The sequence below is a fragment of the Phacochoerus africanus genome, chromosome 10 (assembly GCF_016906955.1).
Source record: "Phacochoerus africanus isolate WHEZ1 chromosome 10, ROS_Pafr_v1, whole genome shotgun sequence".
In the NCBI taxonomy this organism is placed as follows: Eukaryota; Metazoa; Chordata; class Mammalia; order Artiodactyla; family Suidae; genus Phacochoerus; species Phacochoerus africanus.
In genome coordinates, this window is record NC_062553.1 from 36,911,134 (window position 1) to 36,934,665 (window position 23,532).

Sequence of the window (23,532 nt, forward strand, 5' to 3'; positions counted from 1 at the left end):
ATCCTCATGGATCCTAGTTGGGTTCTTTACTGCTTCACTACCACAGGAACTCTTATCTGATCTTTTCTAATCCTAGCTTCCCTATTACTTAACTGTTTGACCTTGGAAACATTGTTTCACTCCTCTGGGCATCATTTTCATCATTTACAAAATAAGGACAATGATAGTGCCTATTTTATAGCACTGTTAACAAGGATTAAATGTGTTAATACATGTTAAAACAATTCAGAGAGTGCCTGGAACATAATGAGCACTAACAAAGTAGGAGCTATATTTAATAACGAATATATTTGATTTTTTTAAATTGACACTTCCAGAAAACTCATTGCCACTGATGGAGAGAAAGTCTTTCTACAGCTAGAGGTCAAAAGCTGAAAAGTGTTAAAACATTAGGGTGTTAACACATCCGTGTGAATAAGTTTTTGTCAAGGTGAAAATGAGGGCATTAGACAATTTGCAGTTTCAATGGTAAATGGAGTTCACAGGTGGCCGAGGTACCTAAAAAATGAAAGAACATGCAACATGAATGGGCAAGTTTCCAAAAGAGGATGTGGGAGGCTCAGAAAAACTTCAAAGACTTTCCAAGTTGTTGGAGGAGGTCATGGAAAGGACGGGACTCCTGGTTGACTGGGGCTTCTCACCCGCTCCCTGTTCCTGAAATGTACATTCTGCCCACCGTGTCCACACTGGGAGTTGTTTCAGTGGCAAAGCCTTGATGCGGCGGAGTGTTCTTGAGACTGTTTGGATGGAATATGTGACTGAAACCCATTAGGACCTCTGTATAAAGTTTTAAGTTTCTGGGGAGCATGTATGAAATCTACCTGTCTTGCAGCCACCCAAAACAAGCCTCGCATGGGATGTCCCTTGTTTATGAAACCTGCAGCCATCAATCCTGGGCAGTCTGCCTCTTTCTTCAAGTCTCTCCTTGCCCTCATTTACCGGGGCCAGTTTGTGAACCAATGCAACTGTGTCCATTGCTGCTGCAGGAATAAACCAGAGGTGTGATCAGGATGGCTTTTTTTTTTTTTTTTTTTTTCCCCGGCTTGATTGTGCAAACCCACACCAAGCCTGCAACTGTGATCCTGCCCTGGGCTGAGGGGGCTGTCATAGGCACTCAGCCCAGCTATGAACTGTTTGAGCAGCAAATACTAAGAAAGCTGGCAGCAAGACCGATGTGGGGCTGAGCCAAAGACATCTGTACTGTGTGCTGCTCGCCTGGGGCTAAAAACGAGGTGCAGGAATGGGTAAGAGTAGGTCCCAGATGGGGCCAAATAGTTACGCTTGACTGGAAAGCAGAGCTGTCCCAGACGGTTCCCAGGGAGACCTGTTTTGGGCAAGCTTACCTGTTCTCTGCGGTGATTGTGTTCCAACAATTTGTGTTGGGGTTTACAAATTTGACTAATCTCTGTTTCACTTTGTAGTTTTAAACTGTTCCAACCCTGGGGCAACTCATAGGTTTATACTTTCTAAGTAAAATACACTCTCAGTAAAGGAGAAAGACATACTTTTTTTTTTTTTTTTGGTCTTTTTAGGGTGGCACCTGTGGCATATGGAAGTTCCCAGGCTAGGGGTCAAATCTGAGCTGTAGCTGCTGGCCACAGCCACAGCCACAGCCACGCCAGATCCAAGCCGTGTCTGCGTCCTATACCACAGCTCACCCCAACTCGGGATCCTTAACTCACTGAGCAACTCCAGGGATTGAACCTGCAGCTTCATGGATACTAGTCCGGTTCATTACTGTTGAGCCATAGTGGGAACCCAAGACGTGCCTTTTTCAGAGTTTTGTGATTTGTGCTTACATCTAATTTTATATGTTAGATGAATATGGACCGATTTTCTCCCCATGATTTATATACTTCTTTCTAAACTCCTCCCAAGCCTTAAAAGTTGATTTTTTAATATTTCAAAATACAAGGGGAAAAAAAAACAGAAAATTATAAAACAAATGTACTCTGCTCCACACTCAGCTCTATTAAATACTAACATTTTGTCAAAATGTATATAGAACTTGTTTAATAAAAACATTACAGATACAATTGAAACTTCCCAAGAACTTCACTATAACTGATCTTCCATCTTTAAATATAGTTCTTTTTTCCACATATATTTGTAACATTATTTATATGCATACAAAATAATAAGTTTATTTAGCATGCTTTTGGTATTTTTATATATAGTATGCAATTTGCCTTTTATATTATGTCTTTGAGATTATTGATGATTATACATTGCCATGGTAATTAACCCTAGCTTCTGCAACAAACAATGCACAGCATAATGAGACAAAAGTTTATTCCTCCCACACGTAAGGTCCAATGTAATTTACTCATTTAAATTTTGAATAGATTTCTCCAAATTCTGACTTAGGGGGTCTCAGCTTCTTCCATCATGTGGCTTCTCTATTTTAGATTTCTGGTTTTCTAGTCTCATTGAAGTGGGAGAAAGAGGAAAATAAAGGTAAGTACACTAGCTGTGTAACCACCTTAGCCAAAAAAGTAACACACAACATTCTTCTTGACATCCTATTGCTTGGAACATGTCGCAGTCACCCTAACTTCAAGGGAATTACTGAGTTGCAAAAATGAGAGCAAATGGTTTCAGAGCTTTAATCAGATAGTGTTGCCATTAAGTATCTGCTTTAATTGGCAGCTATTAGTCTGCTGTTTATCAGTGTACTATATAAACTATGAATAGGCATCAGTTACTTTCGCAATGTTTACTCTCTCTGATTAACAAGACAATACATTAAGTTTTTTTTTTATTTAAATGATTCTTTCTCTCTCACTCTTTCTCTCTCTCTTTTTTTTAAGGGCCTCACCCGCAGCATATGGAAATTCCCAGGGGCTCGAATCAGAGCTACAGCTGACGGCCTACACCGCAGGCACAGCAACAAATGATCTGAGCCGCATCTGCAAGCTACACCACAGCTCAGGGCAACACCAGATCCCGGACCCACTGAGCAAGGCCAGGGGTGGAACCCACATCCTCATGGACACTAGTCAGATTTGTTTCTGCCCCGCCACAACTGGAACTCCTCTTCTCTTCATTTTATTCATTTGATTCATTTATTCAAGATATATATTTGATCTCGTACAATGTATCGGGATTTTTTGTATATTCTACCACAGATATCTTTCTTAGACCATACAACCTAGCAGGAAAACATATGTCCAGAAAATTATAGAACTATGAGGAAGATGTTCAAATAGAGATTTGAATCAAATGCTACAAAAGCTGGAGTATTAGGGAGAACTGTATCTTGACATCCTTGAGTATGAGATGGGCAGAGAAGCACTGCAGTGATAGAATCCAGCATGTCAAAGACTTGCTTCTGTTTATACAGAAAATGAGATAAATTCAGCACTAATTATATATAGAATGTGTGGCAATAGGGGAGGAGTTCAATGAAGGAAAAACAATATATACAATAAAGGTAATAGACAGGGTTGTGGTTCCCTTTGTCCCCAGATAAAGCATGCTGCTTTCAACAGCATAATGAACAAGGCTACGAAAGCCAGAGATTCTTTAAAAATGCTTCACATTTGCCCTATAAAAATTTCATATTCTTGGGTACTGAGTGAAAAGTCAAGCCTATTTTTTCTATTATTTTTTCCACCTCATCAAAAATGTTCAAGCTCTTTTAAAAATGATTTAATAGAAATTTTTGGAAAAACCATAATCATTTGAATTGATCACTAAAGTGACATAGTGACAGTGAATTACAAAATTGCTTAATTTTTGAAGGAAAATCAAATCCAGAAATGTTCTTTACCTTCCTTTAGGTGACAAAATTTATGTTATGCTGACAATTTAATGAACAAAATAATGTTCCTCGGTTGACATGATATGAGAGTAGAATCAGTTTTTAAACTAGGTGCTAAAATGTCCAATCTGTTATTATTAGGAAGTTTAACTTTTGATAAATAACATGGACAGTTTTAAAAGCAGGGGTTTAGAAATACCAGAATTAATATTATTATTATTATTATTTGGCTGGAGAAAAGAATGATAAGGCATTTGGAAAGAGTGATGATTGGAGTTAACTGACTTAGAATGGATTTCTAGGTCTGTAATTTACGAGATGTGTGACCTTCTTCAGGTCATACAGTTTCTATATATCTCACCATATCTCACCTTGAAAAGAGAGTGTTGGGTCAGATTGTCAAATTCTGTGCTGGTATAAAAGCCCAAAGAGTCTAAAGGAGTATTTATTAGGCATCATGCTCCAGATATGACAAAAGTGTCAGAGAAAAGTTTTATGCCTCTGGCAACTATATAAAATTATACACACCTTCAATGATACTTCCATAACTCTGATGCTTCACTGATGTTTGCATTATTTATGTTTTTACTCAAACTCTTTGGAAAATTAAAAACATTTTCTTGACTGAATACTGCATGCAGTGTTACTTCAGGGAAATAGTAAGAAAATACAAGATCGACTTCTAGGAGAATTATACTGTGAAAATCACTTTAAGAAGCTACCTAAGAGAAAAATCTGAATAAATAAGAAATGGTTGGAAACAAATAGGAATATATATGAATATATAAAATAGGAAAGAGTAACTATAAACAGCAAAAAATAAAAATTAAAATAAAGTCTAATAATTTATTAGATCACACACACACACACACTGACTTCTGTGGAATATTGGCAACATACTTCCTCATGACTGAATACCTTTATCTTGATTATCTCATGAATAGCAGCTGACTAATCTCTAAATTGAAATTTTTCACACTGCTTTAGAACCCTGTGCACATTTATCCATAGAGTTCTAAAGAGAGGTTAAAATTAGGTAGGAATAACTGGCTAGTATCTCTCAGAGCTCAAATAATTAATTTGTTGTTAAGTTCAGATTTCAATTACTGGATATTTCAGTCTATGCTCTACCTTTTCTCCATCAGAAGCAGTGTAGCTTAGTAGTTAATATTACTTGCTTTGGATTTTGACTTTGTGAGCTTGAACCCTGGCTCTTTTTTTTTTTTTTTTTGTCTTTTGTTGTTGTTATTGTTGTTGTTGTTGCTATTCCTTGGGCCGCTCCCGCGGCATATGGAGGTTCCCAGGCTAGGGGTGGAATCGGAGCTGTAGCCACCGGCCTACGCCAGAGCCACCACAACGCGGGATCCGAGCCGCGTCTGCAACCTACACCACAGCTCACGGCAATGCCGGATCCTTAACCCGCTGAGCAAGGGCAGGGACCGAACCGGAAACCTCATGGTTCCTAGTCGGATTCGTTAACCACTGCGCCACGACGGGAACTCCAAACCCTGGCTCTTTGATATCTAAGCTGTGTGACCAGTAGCAAGTTGCTTTTCCCATCTGTTCTCTCCTTCCAAAAAATCTGAAAAATGAAGACAGTATTACCAGAGTTTAAAGATCTTAGGTGTAAATGACTTAATGCGGGGAAAAAAGACAACAGTGCCTAGCACATAGTAAGCATTAAATAAATTATAGCTTGTTTTTATTTCATAATTTTTAAAGTAAGGCTTATTCAAAATATCTCCTTCTTCGTATATTTCATGACAACCAGTCAATGTCATGGCACCCCCTCTAACTTGCAAATGTTTTATGTCTGTCTCTTTTGCTGTAGCTTCAGAACAATTTCTTAACAATTGCTTTCGATTTCACTGCATTTAACTTAAAAATCAGGGAATAATTTGTTTTATTGGTTTATCTGCTTATCACTTAATTTTATGCCTTAATTTCCTCTTTCTTGTATTGATGTTTTGTTTAGCTGTAGTAATCCTTAGGTAATTCTTGCTGAAGGGATTTTTCGTGGGCACACCATTCTCTGTCCTTTTATGTCTAAAAATGACTTTATATTATCAACAAAACTGAACGCTAGTTTGTGAGAATACAGAATTAGCACTTGAAAGTCAGATGTTTTAAGTCATTTCATTGGCTTCCTGTACTAAATTTGTTGATAATAATTTCAGATGTACAGGTTCATAAATTTGCTCATTTTACGCCTTAAAAAATAATTTGTTACTAAATTTGCTGACAAAAATGAGAAATTATTTTTTCTGTGAAAATGACATGATTCTTTTTCTCAAGAGAATTCTGGATTTATCCAGAATGTTCTGAAAATTCACCAGACTATGACTAATTATGCTGTTTAACATTCAACAAGCTTGTTCAATCATAAAACTAATAATTTTTGTCACTTCTAGGACATTACTATTTCTTTTACTACTTGCTCTTCTTTTTCTCTATTTTTTCCTTATGTAACTTTTGAATCTCTTTTCAATGACTCTATATTGTCTTTGCAATGCAATCTTGATTGTTACTTGATTCTATTATCTGGGTCACTAATAAAATCTTCAATTGTGTCATTCGTCTATCAAATTTTCTTTTAAAACTTAACAATTTCATTTCAAATTCTAGAGACTCTGTTTTTTATTTTTGCTGTTATTGTTGACTTTTGTTTTTGCCCAACAGTTTCTTTTTCTAGTTAGACATGCTGTATATATGCAAATCTTTCTCAAACTAGTATATCTGCTTTAACATAGCCTTACTTTCCATGAGATTTAATTTTCTACTTGTGGAATTTATTCCTTTACCTTCATGATGCTGATTTTCCTTAAAGATTTGCTGACCCTTGATTATCTGCCTATATTTACATGTGAGGGTCTATATTAACAGTATTTCTTAAACATGCATTAGAAATATTACATGACGGAGTTCCCGTCGTGGCGCAGTGGTTAACGAATCCGACTAGGAACCATGAGGTTGCGGGTTCGGTCCCTGCCCTTGCTCAGTGCGTTAACGATCCGGCGTTGCCGTGAGCTGTGGTGTAGGTTGCAGACTCGGCTCGGATCCCGCATTGCTGTGGCTCTGGCGTAGGCCGGTGGCTACAGCTCCGATTCGACCCCTGGCCTGGGAACCTCCATATGCCGCGGGAGCGGCCCAAGGAATAGCAACAACAACAACAAAAAAAAAAACAAAAGACAAAAAAAAAAGGAAATATTACATGCCAGGAGTTCCCCATAGTGGCTCAGCGGTTAATGAACCTGACGAAGAACGTGAGGTTGCGGGTTCAATCCCTGGCCTCAGTGGGTTAAGGCTCCGGCATTGCCGTGGTGTAGGTCACAGATACGGCTCAGATCTAACATTGATGTGGCTGTGGGTTAGGCCGGCAGATGTAGCTCGACGTCTAGCCAGGGATCCTCCATATGCCACAGGTGTGGCCCTGAAAAGCAAGCAAACAAACAAAAAAATTCCAGGCCAATGGCTAACACATTTCTAATGAAAGGAAATGACAGATGCCTGCATCTTCCAAATATTCCACCCATATTTACTTAGTTTTAGCAGATGGTGGAAGTGACTCTTGACTGAAGAAAAGACTTAGTTGCTCAGAATTTCGGGTGATTTAGACTTTATCTCCAAAAAGGATGGTTTTGTAAATTTGTTTTTTTTTTTTTACTTAGAAAAGTATTATTTAATTAAAGAATTGTACTGAACCATTCAATGATTTGTCCAAATGTCTAGGTTTTTCAAATTTTCCTTCCAATTCCCCCTAAAATACTTTACTCCATCAACCACATAAGTCAAAGCCTTTGCTTGTGTTTTGCACCTGCCCCAACTTTTCCAAAGCACGTAACTGTGAATTTAAGGTCTAGCAGAAAGTTTCAGTCTTTTGAGGTGTCTTTCTTGACACTCTAGGATATATATATTAAACTTTTGGTGTCTCAGTTACTTCATCTGTAAAACAGAACTAATTATAGTATCACTACCTCATAAGGTATTATAAGCACTAAAAATGTCAAATGGTTAAAATAGGATTAATAAATAATAAACCCATAAAAATGTTAATTATTCTTACTAAAACATAAAATTAGTATTTTAAATAGAAGCATAATTGAAATAGCTCTATTATGCACTTTTAAACAAGAAATCATTTATTTATTTGGGTAGAATTCTTTTTGTTTCTTTTTTTAATTTATACAATGATTTTTATTTTCCATTGTAGCTGGTTTACAGTGTTCTGTCAATTTTCTACTGTACAGCAAGGTGAGCCAGTTACACATACATGTATACCTTCTTTTTTCTCCCATTATCATGCTCCATCATAAGTGACCAGACATAGTTCCTAGTGCTACACAGCAGGATCTCATTGCTAATCCATTCCAATTCTTAAAACAAAAAAATATTACCTTATAGTCACTCCAAATACTGGAAATAGTAGAAATATGGAAAATAGAAATATGGAAATTAGAAATTTAAGAAGATTTTAAACAGAAGTATAAATGTAAGGAAAGAATAAAATGTGAATTATTTACGATAATATAATTTATAAAATTTTATGGCATGATGATTAAAAGGTAAAATGAAAAAAGGGTAAAGTTCCTGTTGTGGCTCAGAGGTTAACGAATCTGACCAGCATCCATGAGGCCACAGGTTTGATCTCTGGCCTTGCTCAGTGGGTTAAGCTGTGAGCTCTGATGTAGGTTGCAGATGTGGCTTGGATCTTGTGTTGCTGTGGCTGTGGCATATACCAGCAGCTACAGCTCCGATTCGACCCCTAGACTGGGAACCTCCATATGCCATGGGTGAGGCCCTAAAAAAAAAAGGGGGGGAAAAGAAAAAGAGGTAATATTGCATGAAAAGAGGCCGTATTACATGATATGTTTTATTTCTCAAAAGTCCACATTATAATATGTGAATAAGAAGAGCTGAGAAATACAAAGAAAAAAGGAATTTTTTATATTAGCAGTTACAAATTGTTAAATAACTGGCTATTAATATAATCTGAAGCATAAGACACTTTCGTAAGAAAAGAGTAAACTTTTAGAGAATAAATTCACATCCAAAAAATGAAATAAGACTATTTCCATTAACACAGATAAAAATACTACTTAAGCTAATTAGTATATTTACTGTAATAACAAAGTTACATGAGAGTTTATAATCTAAAGAAGTTAATACCATACTTATTCTACAAAATAAAATGTGAAAGCATAACAAACGACATCTGTTTCAATGATAGTGTGGCTACCTTACCAAAATTCAAATCTTACTAAAAGTGATTGTGATAAAAATATATGATATTATAAACGAAAAGTTTGTATTCTTTGACCAACTGCAAGATCTGGGAAACTAAAATATATCGTGATGATTATAGTTAATAATTATTGTATTGTATACTTAAAATCTGTTAAGAGAGTAGATCTTAGGTGTTCTCATTATACCCACACTCAAAAGGTAACTATGTGAGGTGATGGATATATTAACTTGGTTTAGTAAGCATTTCACAATGTATATATATATCGTATATGTAATATATATGCTTATGTATGTATACTTATATATTGTTTTATACATTATAATTGAATGTGATGAATATAATGTTTACATATAATATATATCACATATCTGGTACATATAATATATATGTATCATGTCTATATAATGTTAGGTTAAATCAGAAATGTTGATTAAACAGAATGAAAATTCCACAGATTCAGAAAATAGTATATGACATGGCTGTTAGTATTACAAACAATCCTTAAGATAGATTGTGGTAATTTATCCTGCCCCCAAAGTATATGAAATCATATTTCTCCACAGCATTCAAGATACTTGAGTTTAAATATTTTTAAAATAACAAACTAGTGTAGTTCTCTTGTGGACCAGCAGGTTAAGGATCTGGCATTGCCACTGCAGTGGCTCTGGGGGCAGGGAGAGTGGTCAATCCCTGGTCCAGGAAATTTACATGCCATAGGCAAGGCAAAAAAAAAAAAAGTGAAAAAAAGGTACTTCAAATTTTTAAAATTGTAATTAATTTGACTGCTAACTACAGAGGTTGAAAAACTTTTAATTTTTGGAAACTTTCTTTTGTGATATGCTTGCTGCAATCACTTGCCCATTTACTTACTGGATTTTTTCTCTTATTGATGCGTATCAACATTAAAAAATTATAAACTGCAAATATATCTTCCCAGTTTGTCACTTGTTTTAATTAGTTTTTATAAAATCAAATACTGGAAAATATGGAGTGGATAATGAACACCCACATATCCTGTTTTCATTCATTGCTTGAGTAATTTATCTTGGATAAAGTATTATAGATTAATTTGAAGCATGTTTTATATCCTAAAACCGAATACCCTTCCTATCCTGTTGTCTATTTTTACCATAGACCTCCATCTACCTACATATCTATCATCTATTTATCTATCCATTGTCTCTAAGTATGTATCTATATACAAAATAATATGTATTCTGATTTTTGCACTTAAAGTGTTTTAACTTTACTAAAGTTATCGCATTCATTTTGATCCATACCCAGCTCTCTTTTGTTTTTGCTTAATGCTTCGTAGTGGGATTTATCTCTGTTAAAACATATAGACACATATATTTTCAGTATTACATTTCATTGTGTACCTATATCCTTATTTATCCCCTTTAGATAAATATTTAGCTCACTGCCAGTTTTACACTGTTAGAAGCAACACTGCAATCTACATTCTTAGACTGCATGAGTATCTCTCTAGGATGTGTTCCTAGTGGTGGAAATTCTGGGCCAAATGGCACGTGCATCTTTGACTTTATCAGATATGCACAAATTGCTTTACAAGTTGTTCATCCATTTATATGCCTCCTGAAACTATGTATATGAGCCTCTCTAACCAGTATTTGACATTCTTAAATTTTTCATATCTGATACATTTGAGATGGTGTATCATTGTTTTAATTTGCAATTCCTCTATCAGAGTAGCTCTTTTTCTCTGTCATTTACTTGTAGGTGATTTTTCTTTTCTGAGAAATTCTTCATACTACTCTTCTGGCAGTCAAATTTGCTGAAAATATGTGCTTTCAGTGTACAACTTGACTTTTCACTATACTAATAGTCTTTTGATTTAAAGTTCACATTTTGTTTTTTTTTTTTTTTTTGTCTTTTTGCTATTTATTGGGCCGCTCCAGCGGCATGTGGAGGTTCCCAGGCTAGGGGTCGAATAGGAGCTGTAGCCACCAGCCTACACCAGAGCCACAGCAACGCGGGATCCGAGCTGCGTCTGTAACCTACACCACAGCTCACGGCAATGCCGGATCGTTAACGCACTGAGCAAGGGCAGGGACCGAACCGGAAACCTCATGGTTCCTAGTCGGATTCGTTAACCACTGCGCCACGACGGGAACTCCTTAGAGTTCACATTTTTATGTGGTGATCACTATCAGTCTTTCTCTTTGTAGTTTATACTTTTATTTACCTACACTCAAATCATAAATACATTTCCTGTACAATTTTTCTAAAGTTTTGAATTTTTAGTTTTATATTTGAATTTATATCCACCTGTAATAAATTTTTGTACATGTAATGAGGTAAAAACTTTTTTCCCTTAATGGATAATAAGTTGGCACTACAGCATTTATTGAATAGCTCATCCTCTCCAACTTTTCCTAAAATAGAAGAATGTCTTGATGCTCTTTATTTGATTGTATTTTTTTTTTTTTTACTGTCTGTGCATGAACTCCAATCTACATAGAAACTCTTAATTTCTCTCTCTCTTTTATTCATTTATTTATTTATTTATTGAGGGCCTTACCCATGGCATAAGGAAGTTCCCAGGTCAGATCAGCACTGTAGCTGCTGGCCTACATCACAGTCATAGCAAGGTGGGATCCCAGCTGCATCTGCAATCTACACCACAGCTCATGGCAATGCCAGATCCTTAACCCACTGAGCTAGGCCAGGGATTGAACCTGCATACTCATGGATGCTAGTCAGGTTCGTTTCTGCTGAGCAATGATGGGAACTCCCTGTTTAATTTCAATATTTCAATGTCTTGATATTTCAAAGGCAAGTGTCCTCATATACTCCCTTTTTTAGTCTTCCAAATTTTGTCTTTTTTCCACTCTTCACTTTTACGTTTGAATTTTAGAATTGCTTTTTAATTTCCAATATAAATATAAGAATGATTTAAATTGATTATATTTCTTACATTATATTTATAATATAAAGAATTGACATCTTTATAACATTGGATCTTCCTTACCACAAATTTTCCATTTATAGGTCTCATTTTATGTCCTTCAATGTTATAAGGATTCTCTATAAAGCTCTTACTTTTTTTTTCCAGATATTCCTAGATACATCAGAATTTTTGCTATTTTTGTAGTGGAATAACATTTGCTTGTTTGTTCAGTAACTGCTGTGTATAGGAATGCTACTAACATGTATTTAAATAGTTGATTTTGGAGTTGCTGTTGTGGCTCACTGGCTTACGAACCTGGCCAGTATCCATGAGGACATGGGTTCGGTCCCTGGCCTTGCTCAGGGAGTTAAGGATCTAGCATTGCCGTGAGCTGCAGTGTAGGTTGCAGAAGTGGCTCGGATCTCAAGTTGCTGTGCCTGTTGTGTAGGCTGACAGTGCAACTTCTTTTAGCCAAAAGGGTAAGGGGGTGTTTATATTTATTATTTTCCAAAGATACAATTGTCCTAATATTTATTGGAAAAGCTATCATTTACTCACTAATCTGAAACATTAATTTTACTATATGCTTAACTTTTTTTTACAGTGAGGTCAATTTCTGAGGAATGGAGAATAAAGTTAGTGTGTGCATTTATTTTGTCCTCACAGGAAGGAAGCTACTTTGCAGTACTTCCAAATAATTATTATTAACTTTCTTCTACATATATCCAAGCTAATATATTCATTTAAATAAGATTTTAAGATGGATAATAAAGGACTGCAGAGTTTCATACTTGCTGGGCACAAAATGGATGCTCAATAAATTTGATTGAAGCAAAACTGAATGGAAGTGAATTTTAGTTACATTCTTTTTTAAAAAGGTGAAAATATGTATTTTTTAAACAAAATCTCTATTATTAATCTTCCCCTTACAGTGTGCCGTCTACATTAAAGCTACATAATATCCCTGACGTGACTTATCAAAAACAGCTTTAACTTATATATTATCTGTCTGGACTCAGTATTTACAAGAATAAATAAATAAGAAGGACCAGTCTGAAAGAGAAACTATCATTTTCAAGTTTGATCCCAATTCAAAGTAGCAATTCAAAGCTTATTACTCTAAATGTTTATCAATAAGCATATTTAGTCACTAAGAATATGTGTAAGGTTTTTTGACCTTGAGACACTTCCATCCTGGTTGGATGATAATTTTTTGTTTCCCTAAGACTTATCAGTAGAGGATAATAGGATGACCAATGACCCTCAGGTGCAGCTTTCACACACACACACACACACGAAACTAAAGTGATTCTTGAAGGGGGAAGATCTGATTTAAGAGGATTGGTTGATTTGGGGAAAAAACAAGCTACTTCACAGAGGAAGTAAGTTTTGGCTTTTTCAAGCCATGACAAATCCTATAGAAGGTCTGGACCTATGATATTTAAAATTTTTCAATTATTGATTTTTCTATATTATTTTGAATTTATTTTTTTGCCAACTGGTTCTAACAATTAGTCAAAACAGCTTACACACTGTATCTATTTATCTATCTACCTATGTAGTATAAGACACCAGTTTTTAAAATAGTGACAAAGGAAAATTAAATTTAGAATTCTAAAGCATCAGGGAGAAATGTAATATATCAACATGCAGATCATTAGGATCTTACAATAATGATTACAGCTGAATTATACCTATAATTCTAAGATTCCCAGTGGCTAATAGGGAAGTGAATGAACTTTAGGATTCTTCTTGCCCATGAGATATAAGCTATTCAGGAAATGAACTTTCAGAGTATTAGGATCTGGGAAAATTTTTTTCCCCACAGGTCTTCATTCATAAGATTCTGAGTGATACAGTAGGCTCCATCCTCATAGCAGCCCAATAACAGCTGTGGTCATGAATATTTTATGACTTCTTACACTATATCCTTCCATGTAAGTGGAAGGCATCATTTAAAACCCAATTCAGTGAAACTGATCCCAACTGGGGCATGCTAAACATTAGGATTCAAGTATGCAGAGTCACCAATACTTTTCCTTAATTCTGCAGTGACAATCTTGACTCTTTGGCAAACACTGACAAATACAATCCTGGTTATTAGTCAAAAAGAATTATTAGGGTTTATGACCAACTGGAAAACATATATCCCAATAAAAGCTATATAAATTAAACATATATAGTGAACACTGAACCAATACATCATCTATGAATTGAATTTGGCTACCAGGGATGATAATTTGCAACCGTCAATGGATAGATCAATTGACAAATTCCATGTGGAAGAGGACTCAGTGCGCTGTCTTTTCTACTATTGTACCACCAGCGGTTAGCATATTGTTTGACACTTAGTAAATTTCAATAAATACTTGAGAAGTAAATGACTAAACAAATGAATGCATGAAGTAGACCTCCACATATTTTATCTTCTACAGTGCAACTTTTGCAAAGAGTTGTGCAGCAGAGAGGGGTTCTATGCTTCAACAAGGACCTGAAGCATAAATAAATCTTCTCTTTTACCTATTAAAAGGAGATCCATATGGATTAAAAAGAGGTAGATCTGACATCTTTTAAGAAAATTAAGAAGCCTGATTAAGTTAACATTGGCCCCAGAAGAAATGCTCCTAATGTTTAAAGTTGTTGGGAAGCTCAAATGAAAAAATGGAATTAATGTATATGTAGAATGTTAAGATCTATACATGTATGAATATATGTATAATTCCTCAAGCACCTTTCAAAAGTCTGTAAGTCCTGACCTTTCCAACAATTTGATGTCTCCATTATGCTTATGAAACTTTGTACTAGTCTATTACTTCCCCTCCATGCTAAACACTATCTGACTTTAGTTCTTTTCCCTCGGGCTATTGTAATAATCCTTCTTCCTTATTGTTTTTACTGTCTCTGGCTCCTTCTTGGGGTATTTGCTTCACAGCATAGAGTAGATGGCTGATGTCGCCATTTATTAGCTGTTTGATATTGAAATAATTTCATTACTTTGATTCATTCTCAGTATCGTCATCTATAAAATGAGAATGATAAAAATAATATCTACCGCATTTGGATTGCTATAAGGGTTAAATGAGATCATCTATGTCATGTGCACAATTATGAGCAAATAGTCCACAATGGATGAGTGCTAATTGTTCTTGTCATGATTATTCTACCAGAACATCATTAGGTCAGATGAATATCATTACTTAAACTGTGATTTCTTACCAGCCGTCAGGTGACTTCCATTACATGAAAAACGCTAAAGTTTGGAATTGTTTTGATTTTTCTTCCAGTGGTTACAAGAAGAAAAGGACTAAAAGCAATGCAGTATTTATGATAACATTTAAAAACGCACATGAGGAAAAGATTAAGTCAACTCTAATATATTAATATAGTGTAATATATAACTAAAACAGTGTTCAAGCAGTAAGCATACAAAGATTTTGCTAAAATTGTTAAACTACCACATGGTCATCAAGATTTATAATGTGGCTATTACTTAAAAACATTGTTTACATGGCAGTAGGCCGACTGAATGTTTAGATGTATGTGTGTTTTTTTATGGCTTAGTAACAAATTACCACAAATGTAATAGCTTAATACAGCCAAAAATTCTTACCTCACCATTTCTGTAGGTCAAAAGCCTGGTACCACATGGCTGGTCTGCTCAGGGTTAACACAAATCTGACTCAGAGGGGTCCCTCAGGCTGAGTTCTTCTGGAGGTTCTGGGAGAAGTCAGCTTCCATGTTTAATTTCAAAGCATTTATATTCCATGAAAAATTCAGTTTTTTACAGTTTTAACACTGTGGTCTCTGGTTTCCTTTCTGACTGACTGTCCGCTGGGACTGCTCCTCGGTCTGACATTCCACCAGCGTCTCTTGCTGCAAGGCCTCCTTCATCTCCAAGCCAGAAAGGGTGCATCAAGTCCGAAAGGGTGCATCAAGTTCTCATGACTCTGACTCAGACGTAGAGTTTGTGTGATTCGTTAACACCCACATGGATAATTCCATTCTTGGTAATCAATTGACTTCATAACTTAATCGTACCTATGGAATTCCTGCTCAGGAGTGTTGCTTAAACTTGGCTTCTGCACACTGGCACAGAACTGAATCATGGAGACAGAGTTTTGGGTGAAGTAAAAATGAATAGCTTCATTTCTCTGCCAGACTCAGGGAACCGCAGCAGACCAGTGCCCTCTAAACTGTGCGTCCCACCCTGGAGACGGTCGTGAGGAGTCTTATAGGGCTCAAGGAGTAGGGTGTGGTCAGCTCATGGGCATTCTTCTGAGTGGTTGGTGGTGAGTTATTTGGAAGTCAGCATCATCAACCTTCTGGTTTCAGCTGGCTTGGGGTCTATTTGTTTGTGGGCATTTAGTTAACGTCTTTTACCTGATGAGAATTGCAGTCTGCAAAACAGCTTGAAAACACATGGCCCAGAGTACTATCTACATAGTCCTTGAAGAAGAACTAAAGGTCCTTGACTTTGTTGAATGACTAAAGTCTTATTTTGTCTTGCTTGACTGTTTTCCTTTCTTTGGGCATTTTCTCACTTCTATGATTAAATTTATTTTTTTGCCTGAGCTTTTTCTATAGACAAAAAGCAGGCGGAGGATGTAGGTGGAGGTCGATCCTGCAAAGGCCCCACAGAGTCCTGCTCAGTTATAGGAGTACCTAGATTACTATTTAATTGAATAATTGAGAGAAGATGTGTAGACACCAAGATTCTGGGCAATACTGTATTTGAGAACATCTTAGAAGTCTGTCTATAGATAACAGCTCCATTTCTCACAGAATGAATTCTTTCTGGGGAAATAGTTAAATAAATCTACTTAAGAAATTGTTCTGATGTCAGGAAGGAGGATAAAGAAACCAGCCATCCCTATGTGGAAACTGTATTTTTTTAATATTTAAGAAATAACAAGAAATCTCTTGAACTGATGGGAACTGAAGGAGTGGATAGAAAAGGAAAGCAGTTGCTTGGACTATGGATTTAGGTCCTGGTTGGTATTTGTGAGGTTTTCAAATTTAAAAAAGGAATTTATTTTTAATTGTCTTTCTCTGATCTAGTGGGTACATCAGTGGTGTCTCAATGTGTTTTCAATTTACATTTCCCTCATGACCAACTATGTAAAATGTCTTTTCATATCATTATTAACTAGTTACATATGCTCTTTTGAGAAGGATCTGTCTGTCTTTTTTCCACTTTTTAAAATAATTGAAATATTTTTTCTTTATTGTTGAGTTATAACAGCTTTTTGTGAATATAATTTGCCAAACATGTTTTGCTGATATTCTCCCCAGATTAATTTGCCTTCCTTAATGATGTGTTTAACAAGTAAAGTTATTTTTTATTTGGAAAAAAAAAAAAACAAACAAACCTGTGATTTCCAGAATCTTAACTCTGTAAAATGGTAATTGTAATTTTCCTGGTGGTCTAGCCTCAGCTTCCCGTTGCATCCTTGTTACCTGCCCTCTCTCCCTTTAATATTCTGCTCAATTACTTCAGGGTTCAGCTATCTAAGCAGATCTCATGCTTTCAAGTCTCAGTTTGTCAAAGTGTCTTTCAAGTTTTTTGGCATAGGCTATTCCTGCCTTCAGGAATGCCCTTCCCTCCCAGCTCTGGAAAAAAGCTTTCTCCTCCTGAAGCCATATCTACTTCTTGCTGGTAGAATTAACAACCCTCCTGTCACTATGAGAACTCTTTAGAGATATATTGAATTTACTTGTATTTGTGTCCGTCTCCCCGATTAACCTATGAATTTCTCTAGGAAGGGAAAATTCCCTTCTACATTCTCTGCACTGCGGATCTTTGGGATAATAAAGTCATCTCTAAGTCCCACAATGCCCAGAACATAGCAAAGATTTAATATATACTATTAAACAAATGAACAAACGCCTGGCCGAGGGTCTCCCGCCAAACAATGAATTATCGAATTGTACTGACTGAATTTAATTTAATTCAAACAACTCTTGTTCCTACAGAATCCCACTCTGCTAGGAAACAGAGGTTAGACCCTCTGGGTGTTTCAGGGTCCTGCTTTGGTAACTAATAGGAGCTAACACGCTGGCAGTTAAAACAGGGTTTTCTTACTAGAACCTAGAGGAAAAGTGAGACTTGCAGCAAATGGCTCTAGAAAAAGGACTGGCTGCCTGAGACGCTGCCTCTTACTTGCTCCCCTCACCTCTCAGCCTGGAAAGACGGGAAAGGAGGAGGGAAGAAAATTGGGGGGTGGGGGAGCGAATACAAAAGTTGGCCCGCCCCTCTCTCCTTCTCCCACCCCAAGCTAGCTTTCCTAAAATGCTTGGCGCTGGGGGCGCGGGGGAAGGCGCTGATTCTTGGAGTCCTCATTCTTGGAGTCCTCAAATACCTCCTGACTTTCCTTCTCTGGCTCTCGCTCGCCACTCACTTCGCCCCCCAGCCCCTTCATGCCTGCCTCCCGTCATCACACACACCACGTAACCAGAGAATCGCCTCCCCTCCAGACTCCCAGTGACTGTCTGAGACCCCAGTGACTGTCAACGAAAGATGCCAGTCACAGACAGCCTAAGCCAGATCCCTGGGAGTTGAGTTAAAAAAAAAAAAAATCAGGTTGAAGGCAGCAAGGAAAAGAATATAGCAACCTCCAATGCACAAAGATCCGTATCCACATGCACGTAGGATCCCGAACAAGGAAACAGCAGAGTATCTTTTACTACTCGGAGGACGCGGAGCACCACAAACAGGAACTTTAAAGGGATTGAAATCTGTTGCCTGTTCCACTAGGAATATTGTTTGCAAGGCACAAGGTGTCTTTTGGTAGTGAGCACCCTCTGCGCATGCGCAGGTCCATTCGGGAATTACTGCCCTGCCGCCGACTAAGTTGCATTCCTTGAACCTTCGCAGAAAAGACAATTCTTTAATCAGAGTTAGTAATGTGGACAGTACAAAATCGAGAGAGTTTGGGGCTTCTCTCTTTCCCTGTGATGATTGCCATGGTCTGTTGTGCACACAGGTGAGCTGCTGTTGTTGAATGTCTCTATTTTCTCGGTGTTTTTCTTTTTACATGCTTGCTGGATCATGTAGCTCGTTATTTGGGGGGTAGGTGTGCCTGTCTATTTTTATGTATGCTCACAGTTTGTGTTCATTCTGAATACGGTCCCTACTTCTTCCCTTCAGCGCCAATGAGCCCAGCAACATGTCATACGTGAAAGAGACAGTGGACAGATTGCTCAAAGGATATGACATTCGCTTGCGGCCGGACTTTGGAGGTAATTCTTCATCTTTTTTTCAACCTGTAACCCACATCTAGTTCTCCTTTCTTGTCAAAGATAAATGTCAAAAAAAAAAAAAAAAGAAGAAGCATGTCATTTTCGTAAGCGTGCACTACGCCCTAAGCGCTGGCCAAACACACACACACACACACGCACACACATGCACACGCTGGACCTTCAGTCGCAGGTGGATGAAACCCCAGGCAAAGCCGACCTTCCCCCGGCCCGACACACCCTCTGCATAGTCACTGCATCACGCGTGTGCCCACACCTGTTTTCCCAGGCTGTCCCCTGCAAGGGGGTGGAGAGGTGGGGGTGGCAGGAACCCATTCCGAATGTAGTAAGCGCAGGGAAGCCCTCAGCCCCTCCCCAGCCTGTCGCCACTCTGAGATTAGGTCCAAAATGTGTTCCACCTCCCCGGCAGGGCCCCCCGTGGACGTCGGGATGAGGATCGATGTCGCCAGCATAGACATGGTCTCCGAGGTGAACATGGTAAGTGGCCTTCCGACTGGCCGGGCGGCCAGGCTTACGCAGATGCGAAATGGGCCGGTCTCCGTGCCCTCTGTGTTTCGTTGGCGGTCACCTCGCCCCGGCCCCTGGAGTCCCACTCCGCGCGCGCTCCCTACTCTGTCGCACACACCCTGCTGTCCCTGGTTTGTATTTTCCACACACACGCGCGCTCACACACACACACGGGCTACTGCGGTGTTCTGGAGGAAACGTGCTCCGCACTATTTGGGGAAGGACGAGTGACTGTGGCGACAGCGGAGCGGGTGGGGCGGAGTCAGCGGTACTTTCGCAGGGTTTCCTTTGCTGTTGCGATGCGCAGGGCACCATCTGCCGGCGGCCGGGCGGGCTGCACGAGAGTATCCCCGGACCGTGGTCCGCAGCCGCCTCCTCGCCAGGCGCGGTCCCAGCAGCCCGCGAGCCGGACCTACCCAGGCCCGCCACCAAGGACCCAGAGCGTCCCCTCCCTCTTTCCAGGCTCTGGCACACCGAGTGGCAGGAGCAACAGGCTGAGGCAACAGTCCAGCCTGCTAGCTAATATGAAAGTGTTCTAGCCAGCTTCGGGGGAGAGGCTGTTATTGTTCCCACGTGGGGGTTGGTGAATTTGTCTTGCTGCACCTTGCGAATTTAAGTTGAGACGGAATGGGTCGAGTTATTGCTTTACTTTGCCTTAGAAACCTAAGCATGCTGAAAAAGCCTATCAAAGAGATGGTGGAAGGGGGATGCGGGTGCGTGTGCGGGTGGGGGGCGACAGTAACAGTGCAATGCTTTCATTGAGATGAGTTAAGGTTTATTTTTTTTTTCCTCCTTACATTCTGAAGCTGTTGCAAAATGGATTGAAATCATAGCTGTCTGTCACTTTCTCTATTGGCTGTTTCCAACCACTGTGGGGTAGCAGTTTTCTAGAGTTTCTAACTGTTGCTTCTTATAAGGCAGGGGGGAAAGATCGTTGCTTTTCTAGAACCAACCACCCAGGGAACAACTAGACCTACCTGAGCAAAGTGCCATTTTATTGCACTTGCAAAAAAAAAAAAAAAAAAAAAAAAAAAGAAAGAAAGAAAGAAAGAAAGAAAGAAAGAAAAATATATGTACATGGTGGCAGCAGAAATTTAGACAGCCTGAATAATTTAGACACTAAAGCCAACTGGGATTTTGTCACTTTATAGCTGTAAAGGCTATTGAATTGTCATTTCATTTCAATATTCGTGTGTCGTTTTATTTTAACACGCTAAGACATTTTTTTTTCTTTTCTTAGGGTATTTAGGGGAAGAAATACATATATTGAAAATCTCTTGAGTGGGGATTAGAATAAAAAGTGTGGTTATTAAATTTCTGTGTTTTAATGTTGTAACTATCTCTGCTATAAATAGCTTATTTTAATACCATTTTAAATTAATATCTCTGAGGGATGTATTAGAAAAGCAATCTTGAAATATTAATGTACAATGAACATTTTCTGAGTTGGAAAATATTTTTAAAAGACTCTTTTTTTAATATTCTGTTCACATACATGTCACTATCACAAAGCACCCAAGACTCACTATTCACTTATGCTTGGAAATGTAATAATATTTACAAACACTGGCGAGTGTAATAATGTGTGTATATATACAAACTGTACCCAATCTGTGCTATTGCGACTGGATAAATTAGACAATTAGTTTAACAATTTGTTTGTATCATGTAGATAAATCATGATAATACTTTTCTTTTCACTCATTTATTTTGTTGCCTTGTAAGTACTCACACAGATAATTTATAAACTAGGAGAATATTCAGAAAGCTCAAAAGGCAAACTGCATTTTCCAGTGGTCTGCTTTTCAGAGTACTATGCTTTTCAGAATTTTTTAAATGTGTAATTCTGTTCAGGATATTTATAAATGACTTTTCACTTAAAAAAAAAAAAACTGAATCGAATAGGGAGATTGCTGTTAACTAAAATAACCACTACAATGAAAAGCCTCTGTATAACCAGTTGTTCAAGTGAATTCATATAAAAACTCAGAAAAAAACACTGAATTTAATTTTAGTACTGCCGGAAATAGCTCTTAATGATGGAATAATATAATCTATTTACTCACTGTACCATATATATGTACTTGATTTTTAAAAATATTCACCCGAGATAAACCTTTAAAAATATATTCTGCTAAATTACCCATTACCTTTTCACAAAGATGTTAGGGACACGATGGGAAAATAGAAGCTACTGAACATTGAAAAATAATAAGCCTTGACTTACTTATTCTTACTAGTTTCTCTTTTTAATGAGCCCTACCAAGACCGAAGTTTTATTTTTTTTTCTGTCATCTATGACAAGCATTGAAATATGTGGATTGGAAATAACGCCCCAAAAATGGAAACAAAGAGGAATTTTAGAATTGAGGGATCTATATAAATACAATCTGGATAGTTAGCCTTGGTTAAGAGCACTGTTTATGATGCACTTTGATTTTTAGATAATATAAGCAGGATTGAAATGTCAATAGGAAATAAGACATTTCTTTTATATTGAGCATGTTTCAGAAGCTTGATAAGCAGTAACTTCTGCTGAAAAGAGGAGTAAGAGGCAGTTGGAGCAAAAGGATACAGTAGCCTCCAGAAATTGCCTCAAAGTAACCACTAACATGGAGGGGAGATCCGATTTGATCTTCTGATTGGTCTCGGGCAGGATACCTTATTTGCTTGGGGAACAGGTTATATAGTAGTGGGGTGAGACCTGGGTGACATTCCTTCTCTAGTAGGGAGTAAGCAGCCCAGGCTGATCAAAGTGGGGGAAGGGGTATTACAATGAGACATGGCCAGAGGCTTTTGGGTTTAATCTTCTTGAAGGAGACTTGAAGCTAATGACTTGAAGTCATTAGCACAATAAAACAGGTAGTAATAGGTTATTTAATAGGATTTTTTCAACAAAATTAACAATAAATAAGTATGGACATTGAAAAAATAAAACTAGTTTTAAAGAAAACTCAAATTAAAATCCATTGCTAAAACATTGGTCATTTTAATATTTTTATTCATTACTGTTATTGGCCACGCATTTCCAAAGCTGGGAAAATGACGTAATTGTATATTAATGGGTTTGAAAGCTAGATTCTGTTAATTTGTGTTCTCTTCCTATGCTACCCTTAGTGAAATATTCCAGATTGGTTTCTAACATTGCCTGTTTTAAACACTAACATCACATCAAGAGTATTTTCTGATTCACGTCCTTCCAGATTTCAAATGTTTTTTTTCCCCAAATTTAAGACTGAGTGAGACAGAGAGAGAGATTTTTTAGTCAAGAATTTCTATAGTCAAGAATTGTTGGTTCTGACCAGCGAATGCAAAACCCCTGAATGCAGGAAAACCTCTGAATGCAAAACCTCTGATGCAGGGAAAAACTATACTTGGGAACAAGAGTTTTCTCTTCAGACAATAATGCTAAATCAGGAAGAATGAAGAATTTTTCTTTGGGCATCATGGGATATATTGTGCATTTGATAGGGACTACATACTGTCATTATTTTCTAAACAGTGATCTTAAAAGAAACTACTGTAATTACCATATATTTTAAAGTAAATCTCTCAATCCTTCTCTTTTAACAATTTCTGCCAACACATATACTGATAGACAAACACACACAAAAGATTGATGCAAGAGGAATAAGAGGCAATTGGAGGAAAAGGACAAGCCCCCAGAAATTCCCTTAAAGTAACCACTAACGTTGGCTGATGTAAACCCAATAAAATACAAATAATAACAAGCCAGTCTTCTCCTAGAGTAGTAGGTTGGGGGCACAAGATATTAACCACCTGCAAACAAAAGGTTGAACTCTTGCATTTCTGACGCCAATGACTAACTGTTCCTTCTCATTAAAGAGG

The 23,532-nt window shown here is 37.5% G+C and overlaps 1 protein-coding gene across 1 annotated transcript in view; it reads left to right on the forward strand.

Annotated features, from left to right (window-relative positions):
* The first annotated feature begins 18,756 nt into the window (after positions 1 to 18,756).
* GABRB1 (gamma-aminobutyric acid type A receptor subunit beta1) overlaps positions 18,757 to 23,532 on the forward strand; it is a 374,777-nt gene continuing 370,001 nt past the window's right edge. Inside the window, 3 exon segments of the mRNA XM_047799271.1 lie at positions 18,757 to 18,902; positions 19,067 to 19,158; positions 19,586 to 19,653. Coding sequence (XP_047655227.1) covers positions 18,823 to 18,902; positions 19,067 to 19,158; positions 19,586 to 19,653 — 240 coding nt within the window. The 5' untranslated portion in view covers positions 18,757 to 18,822.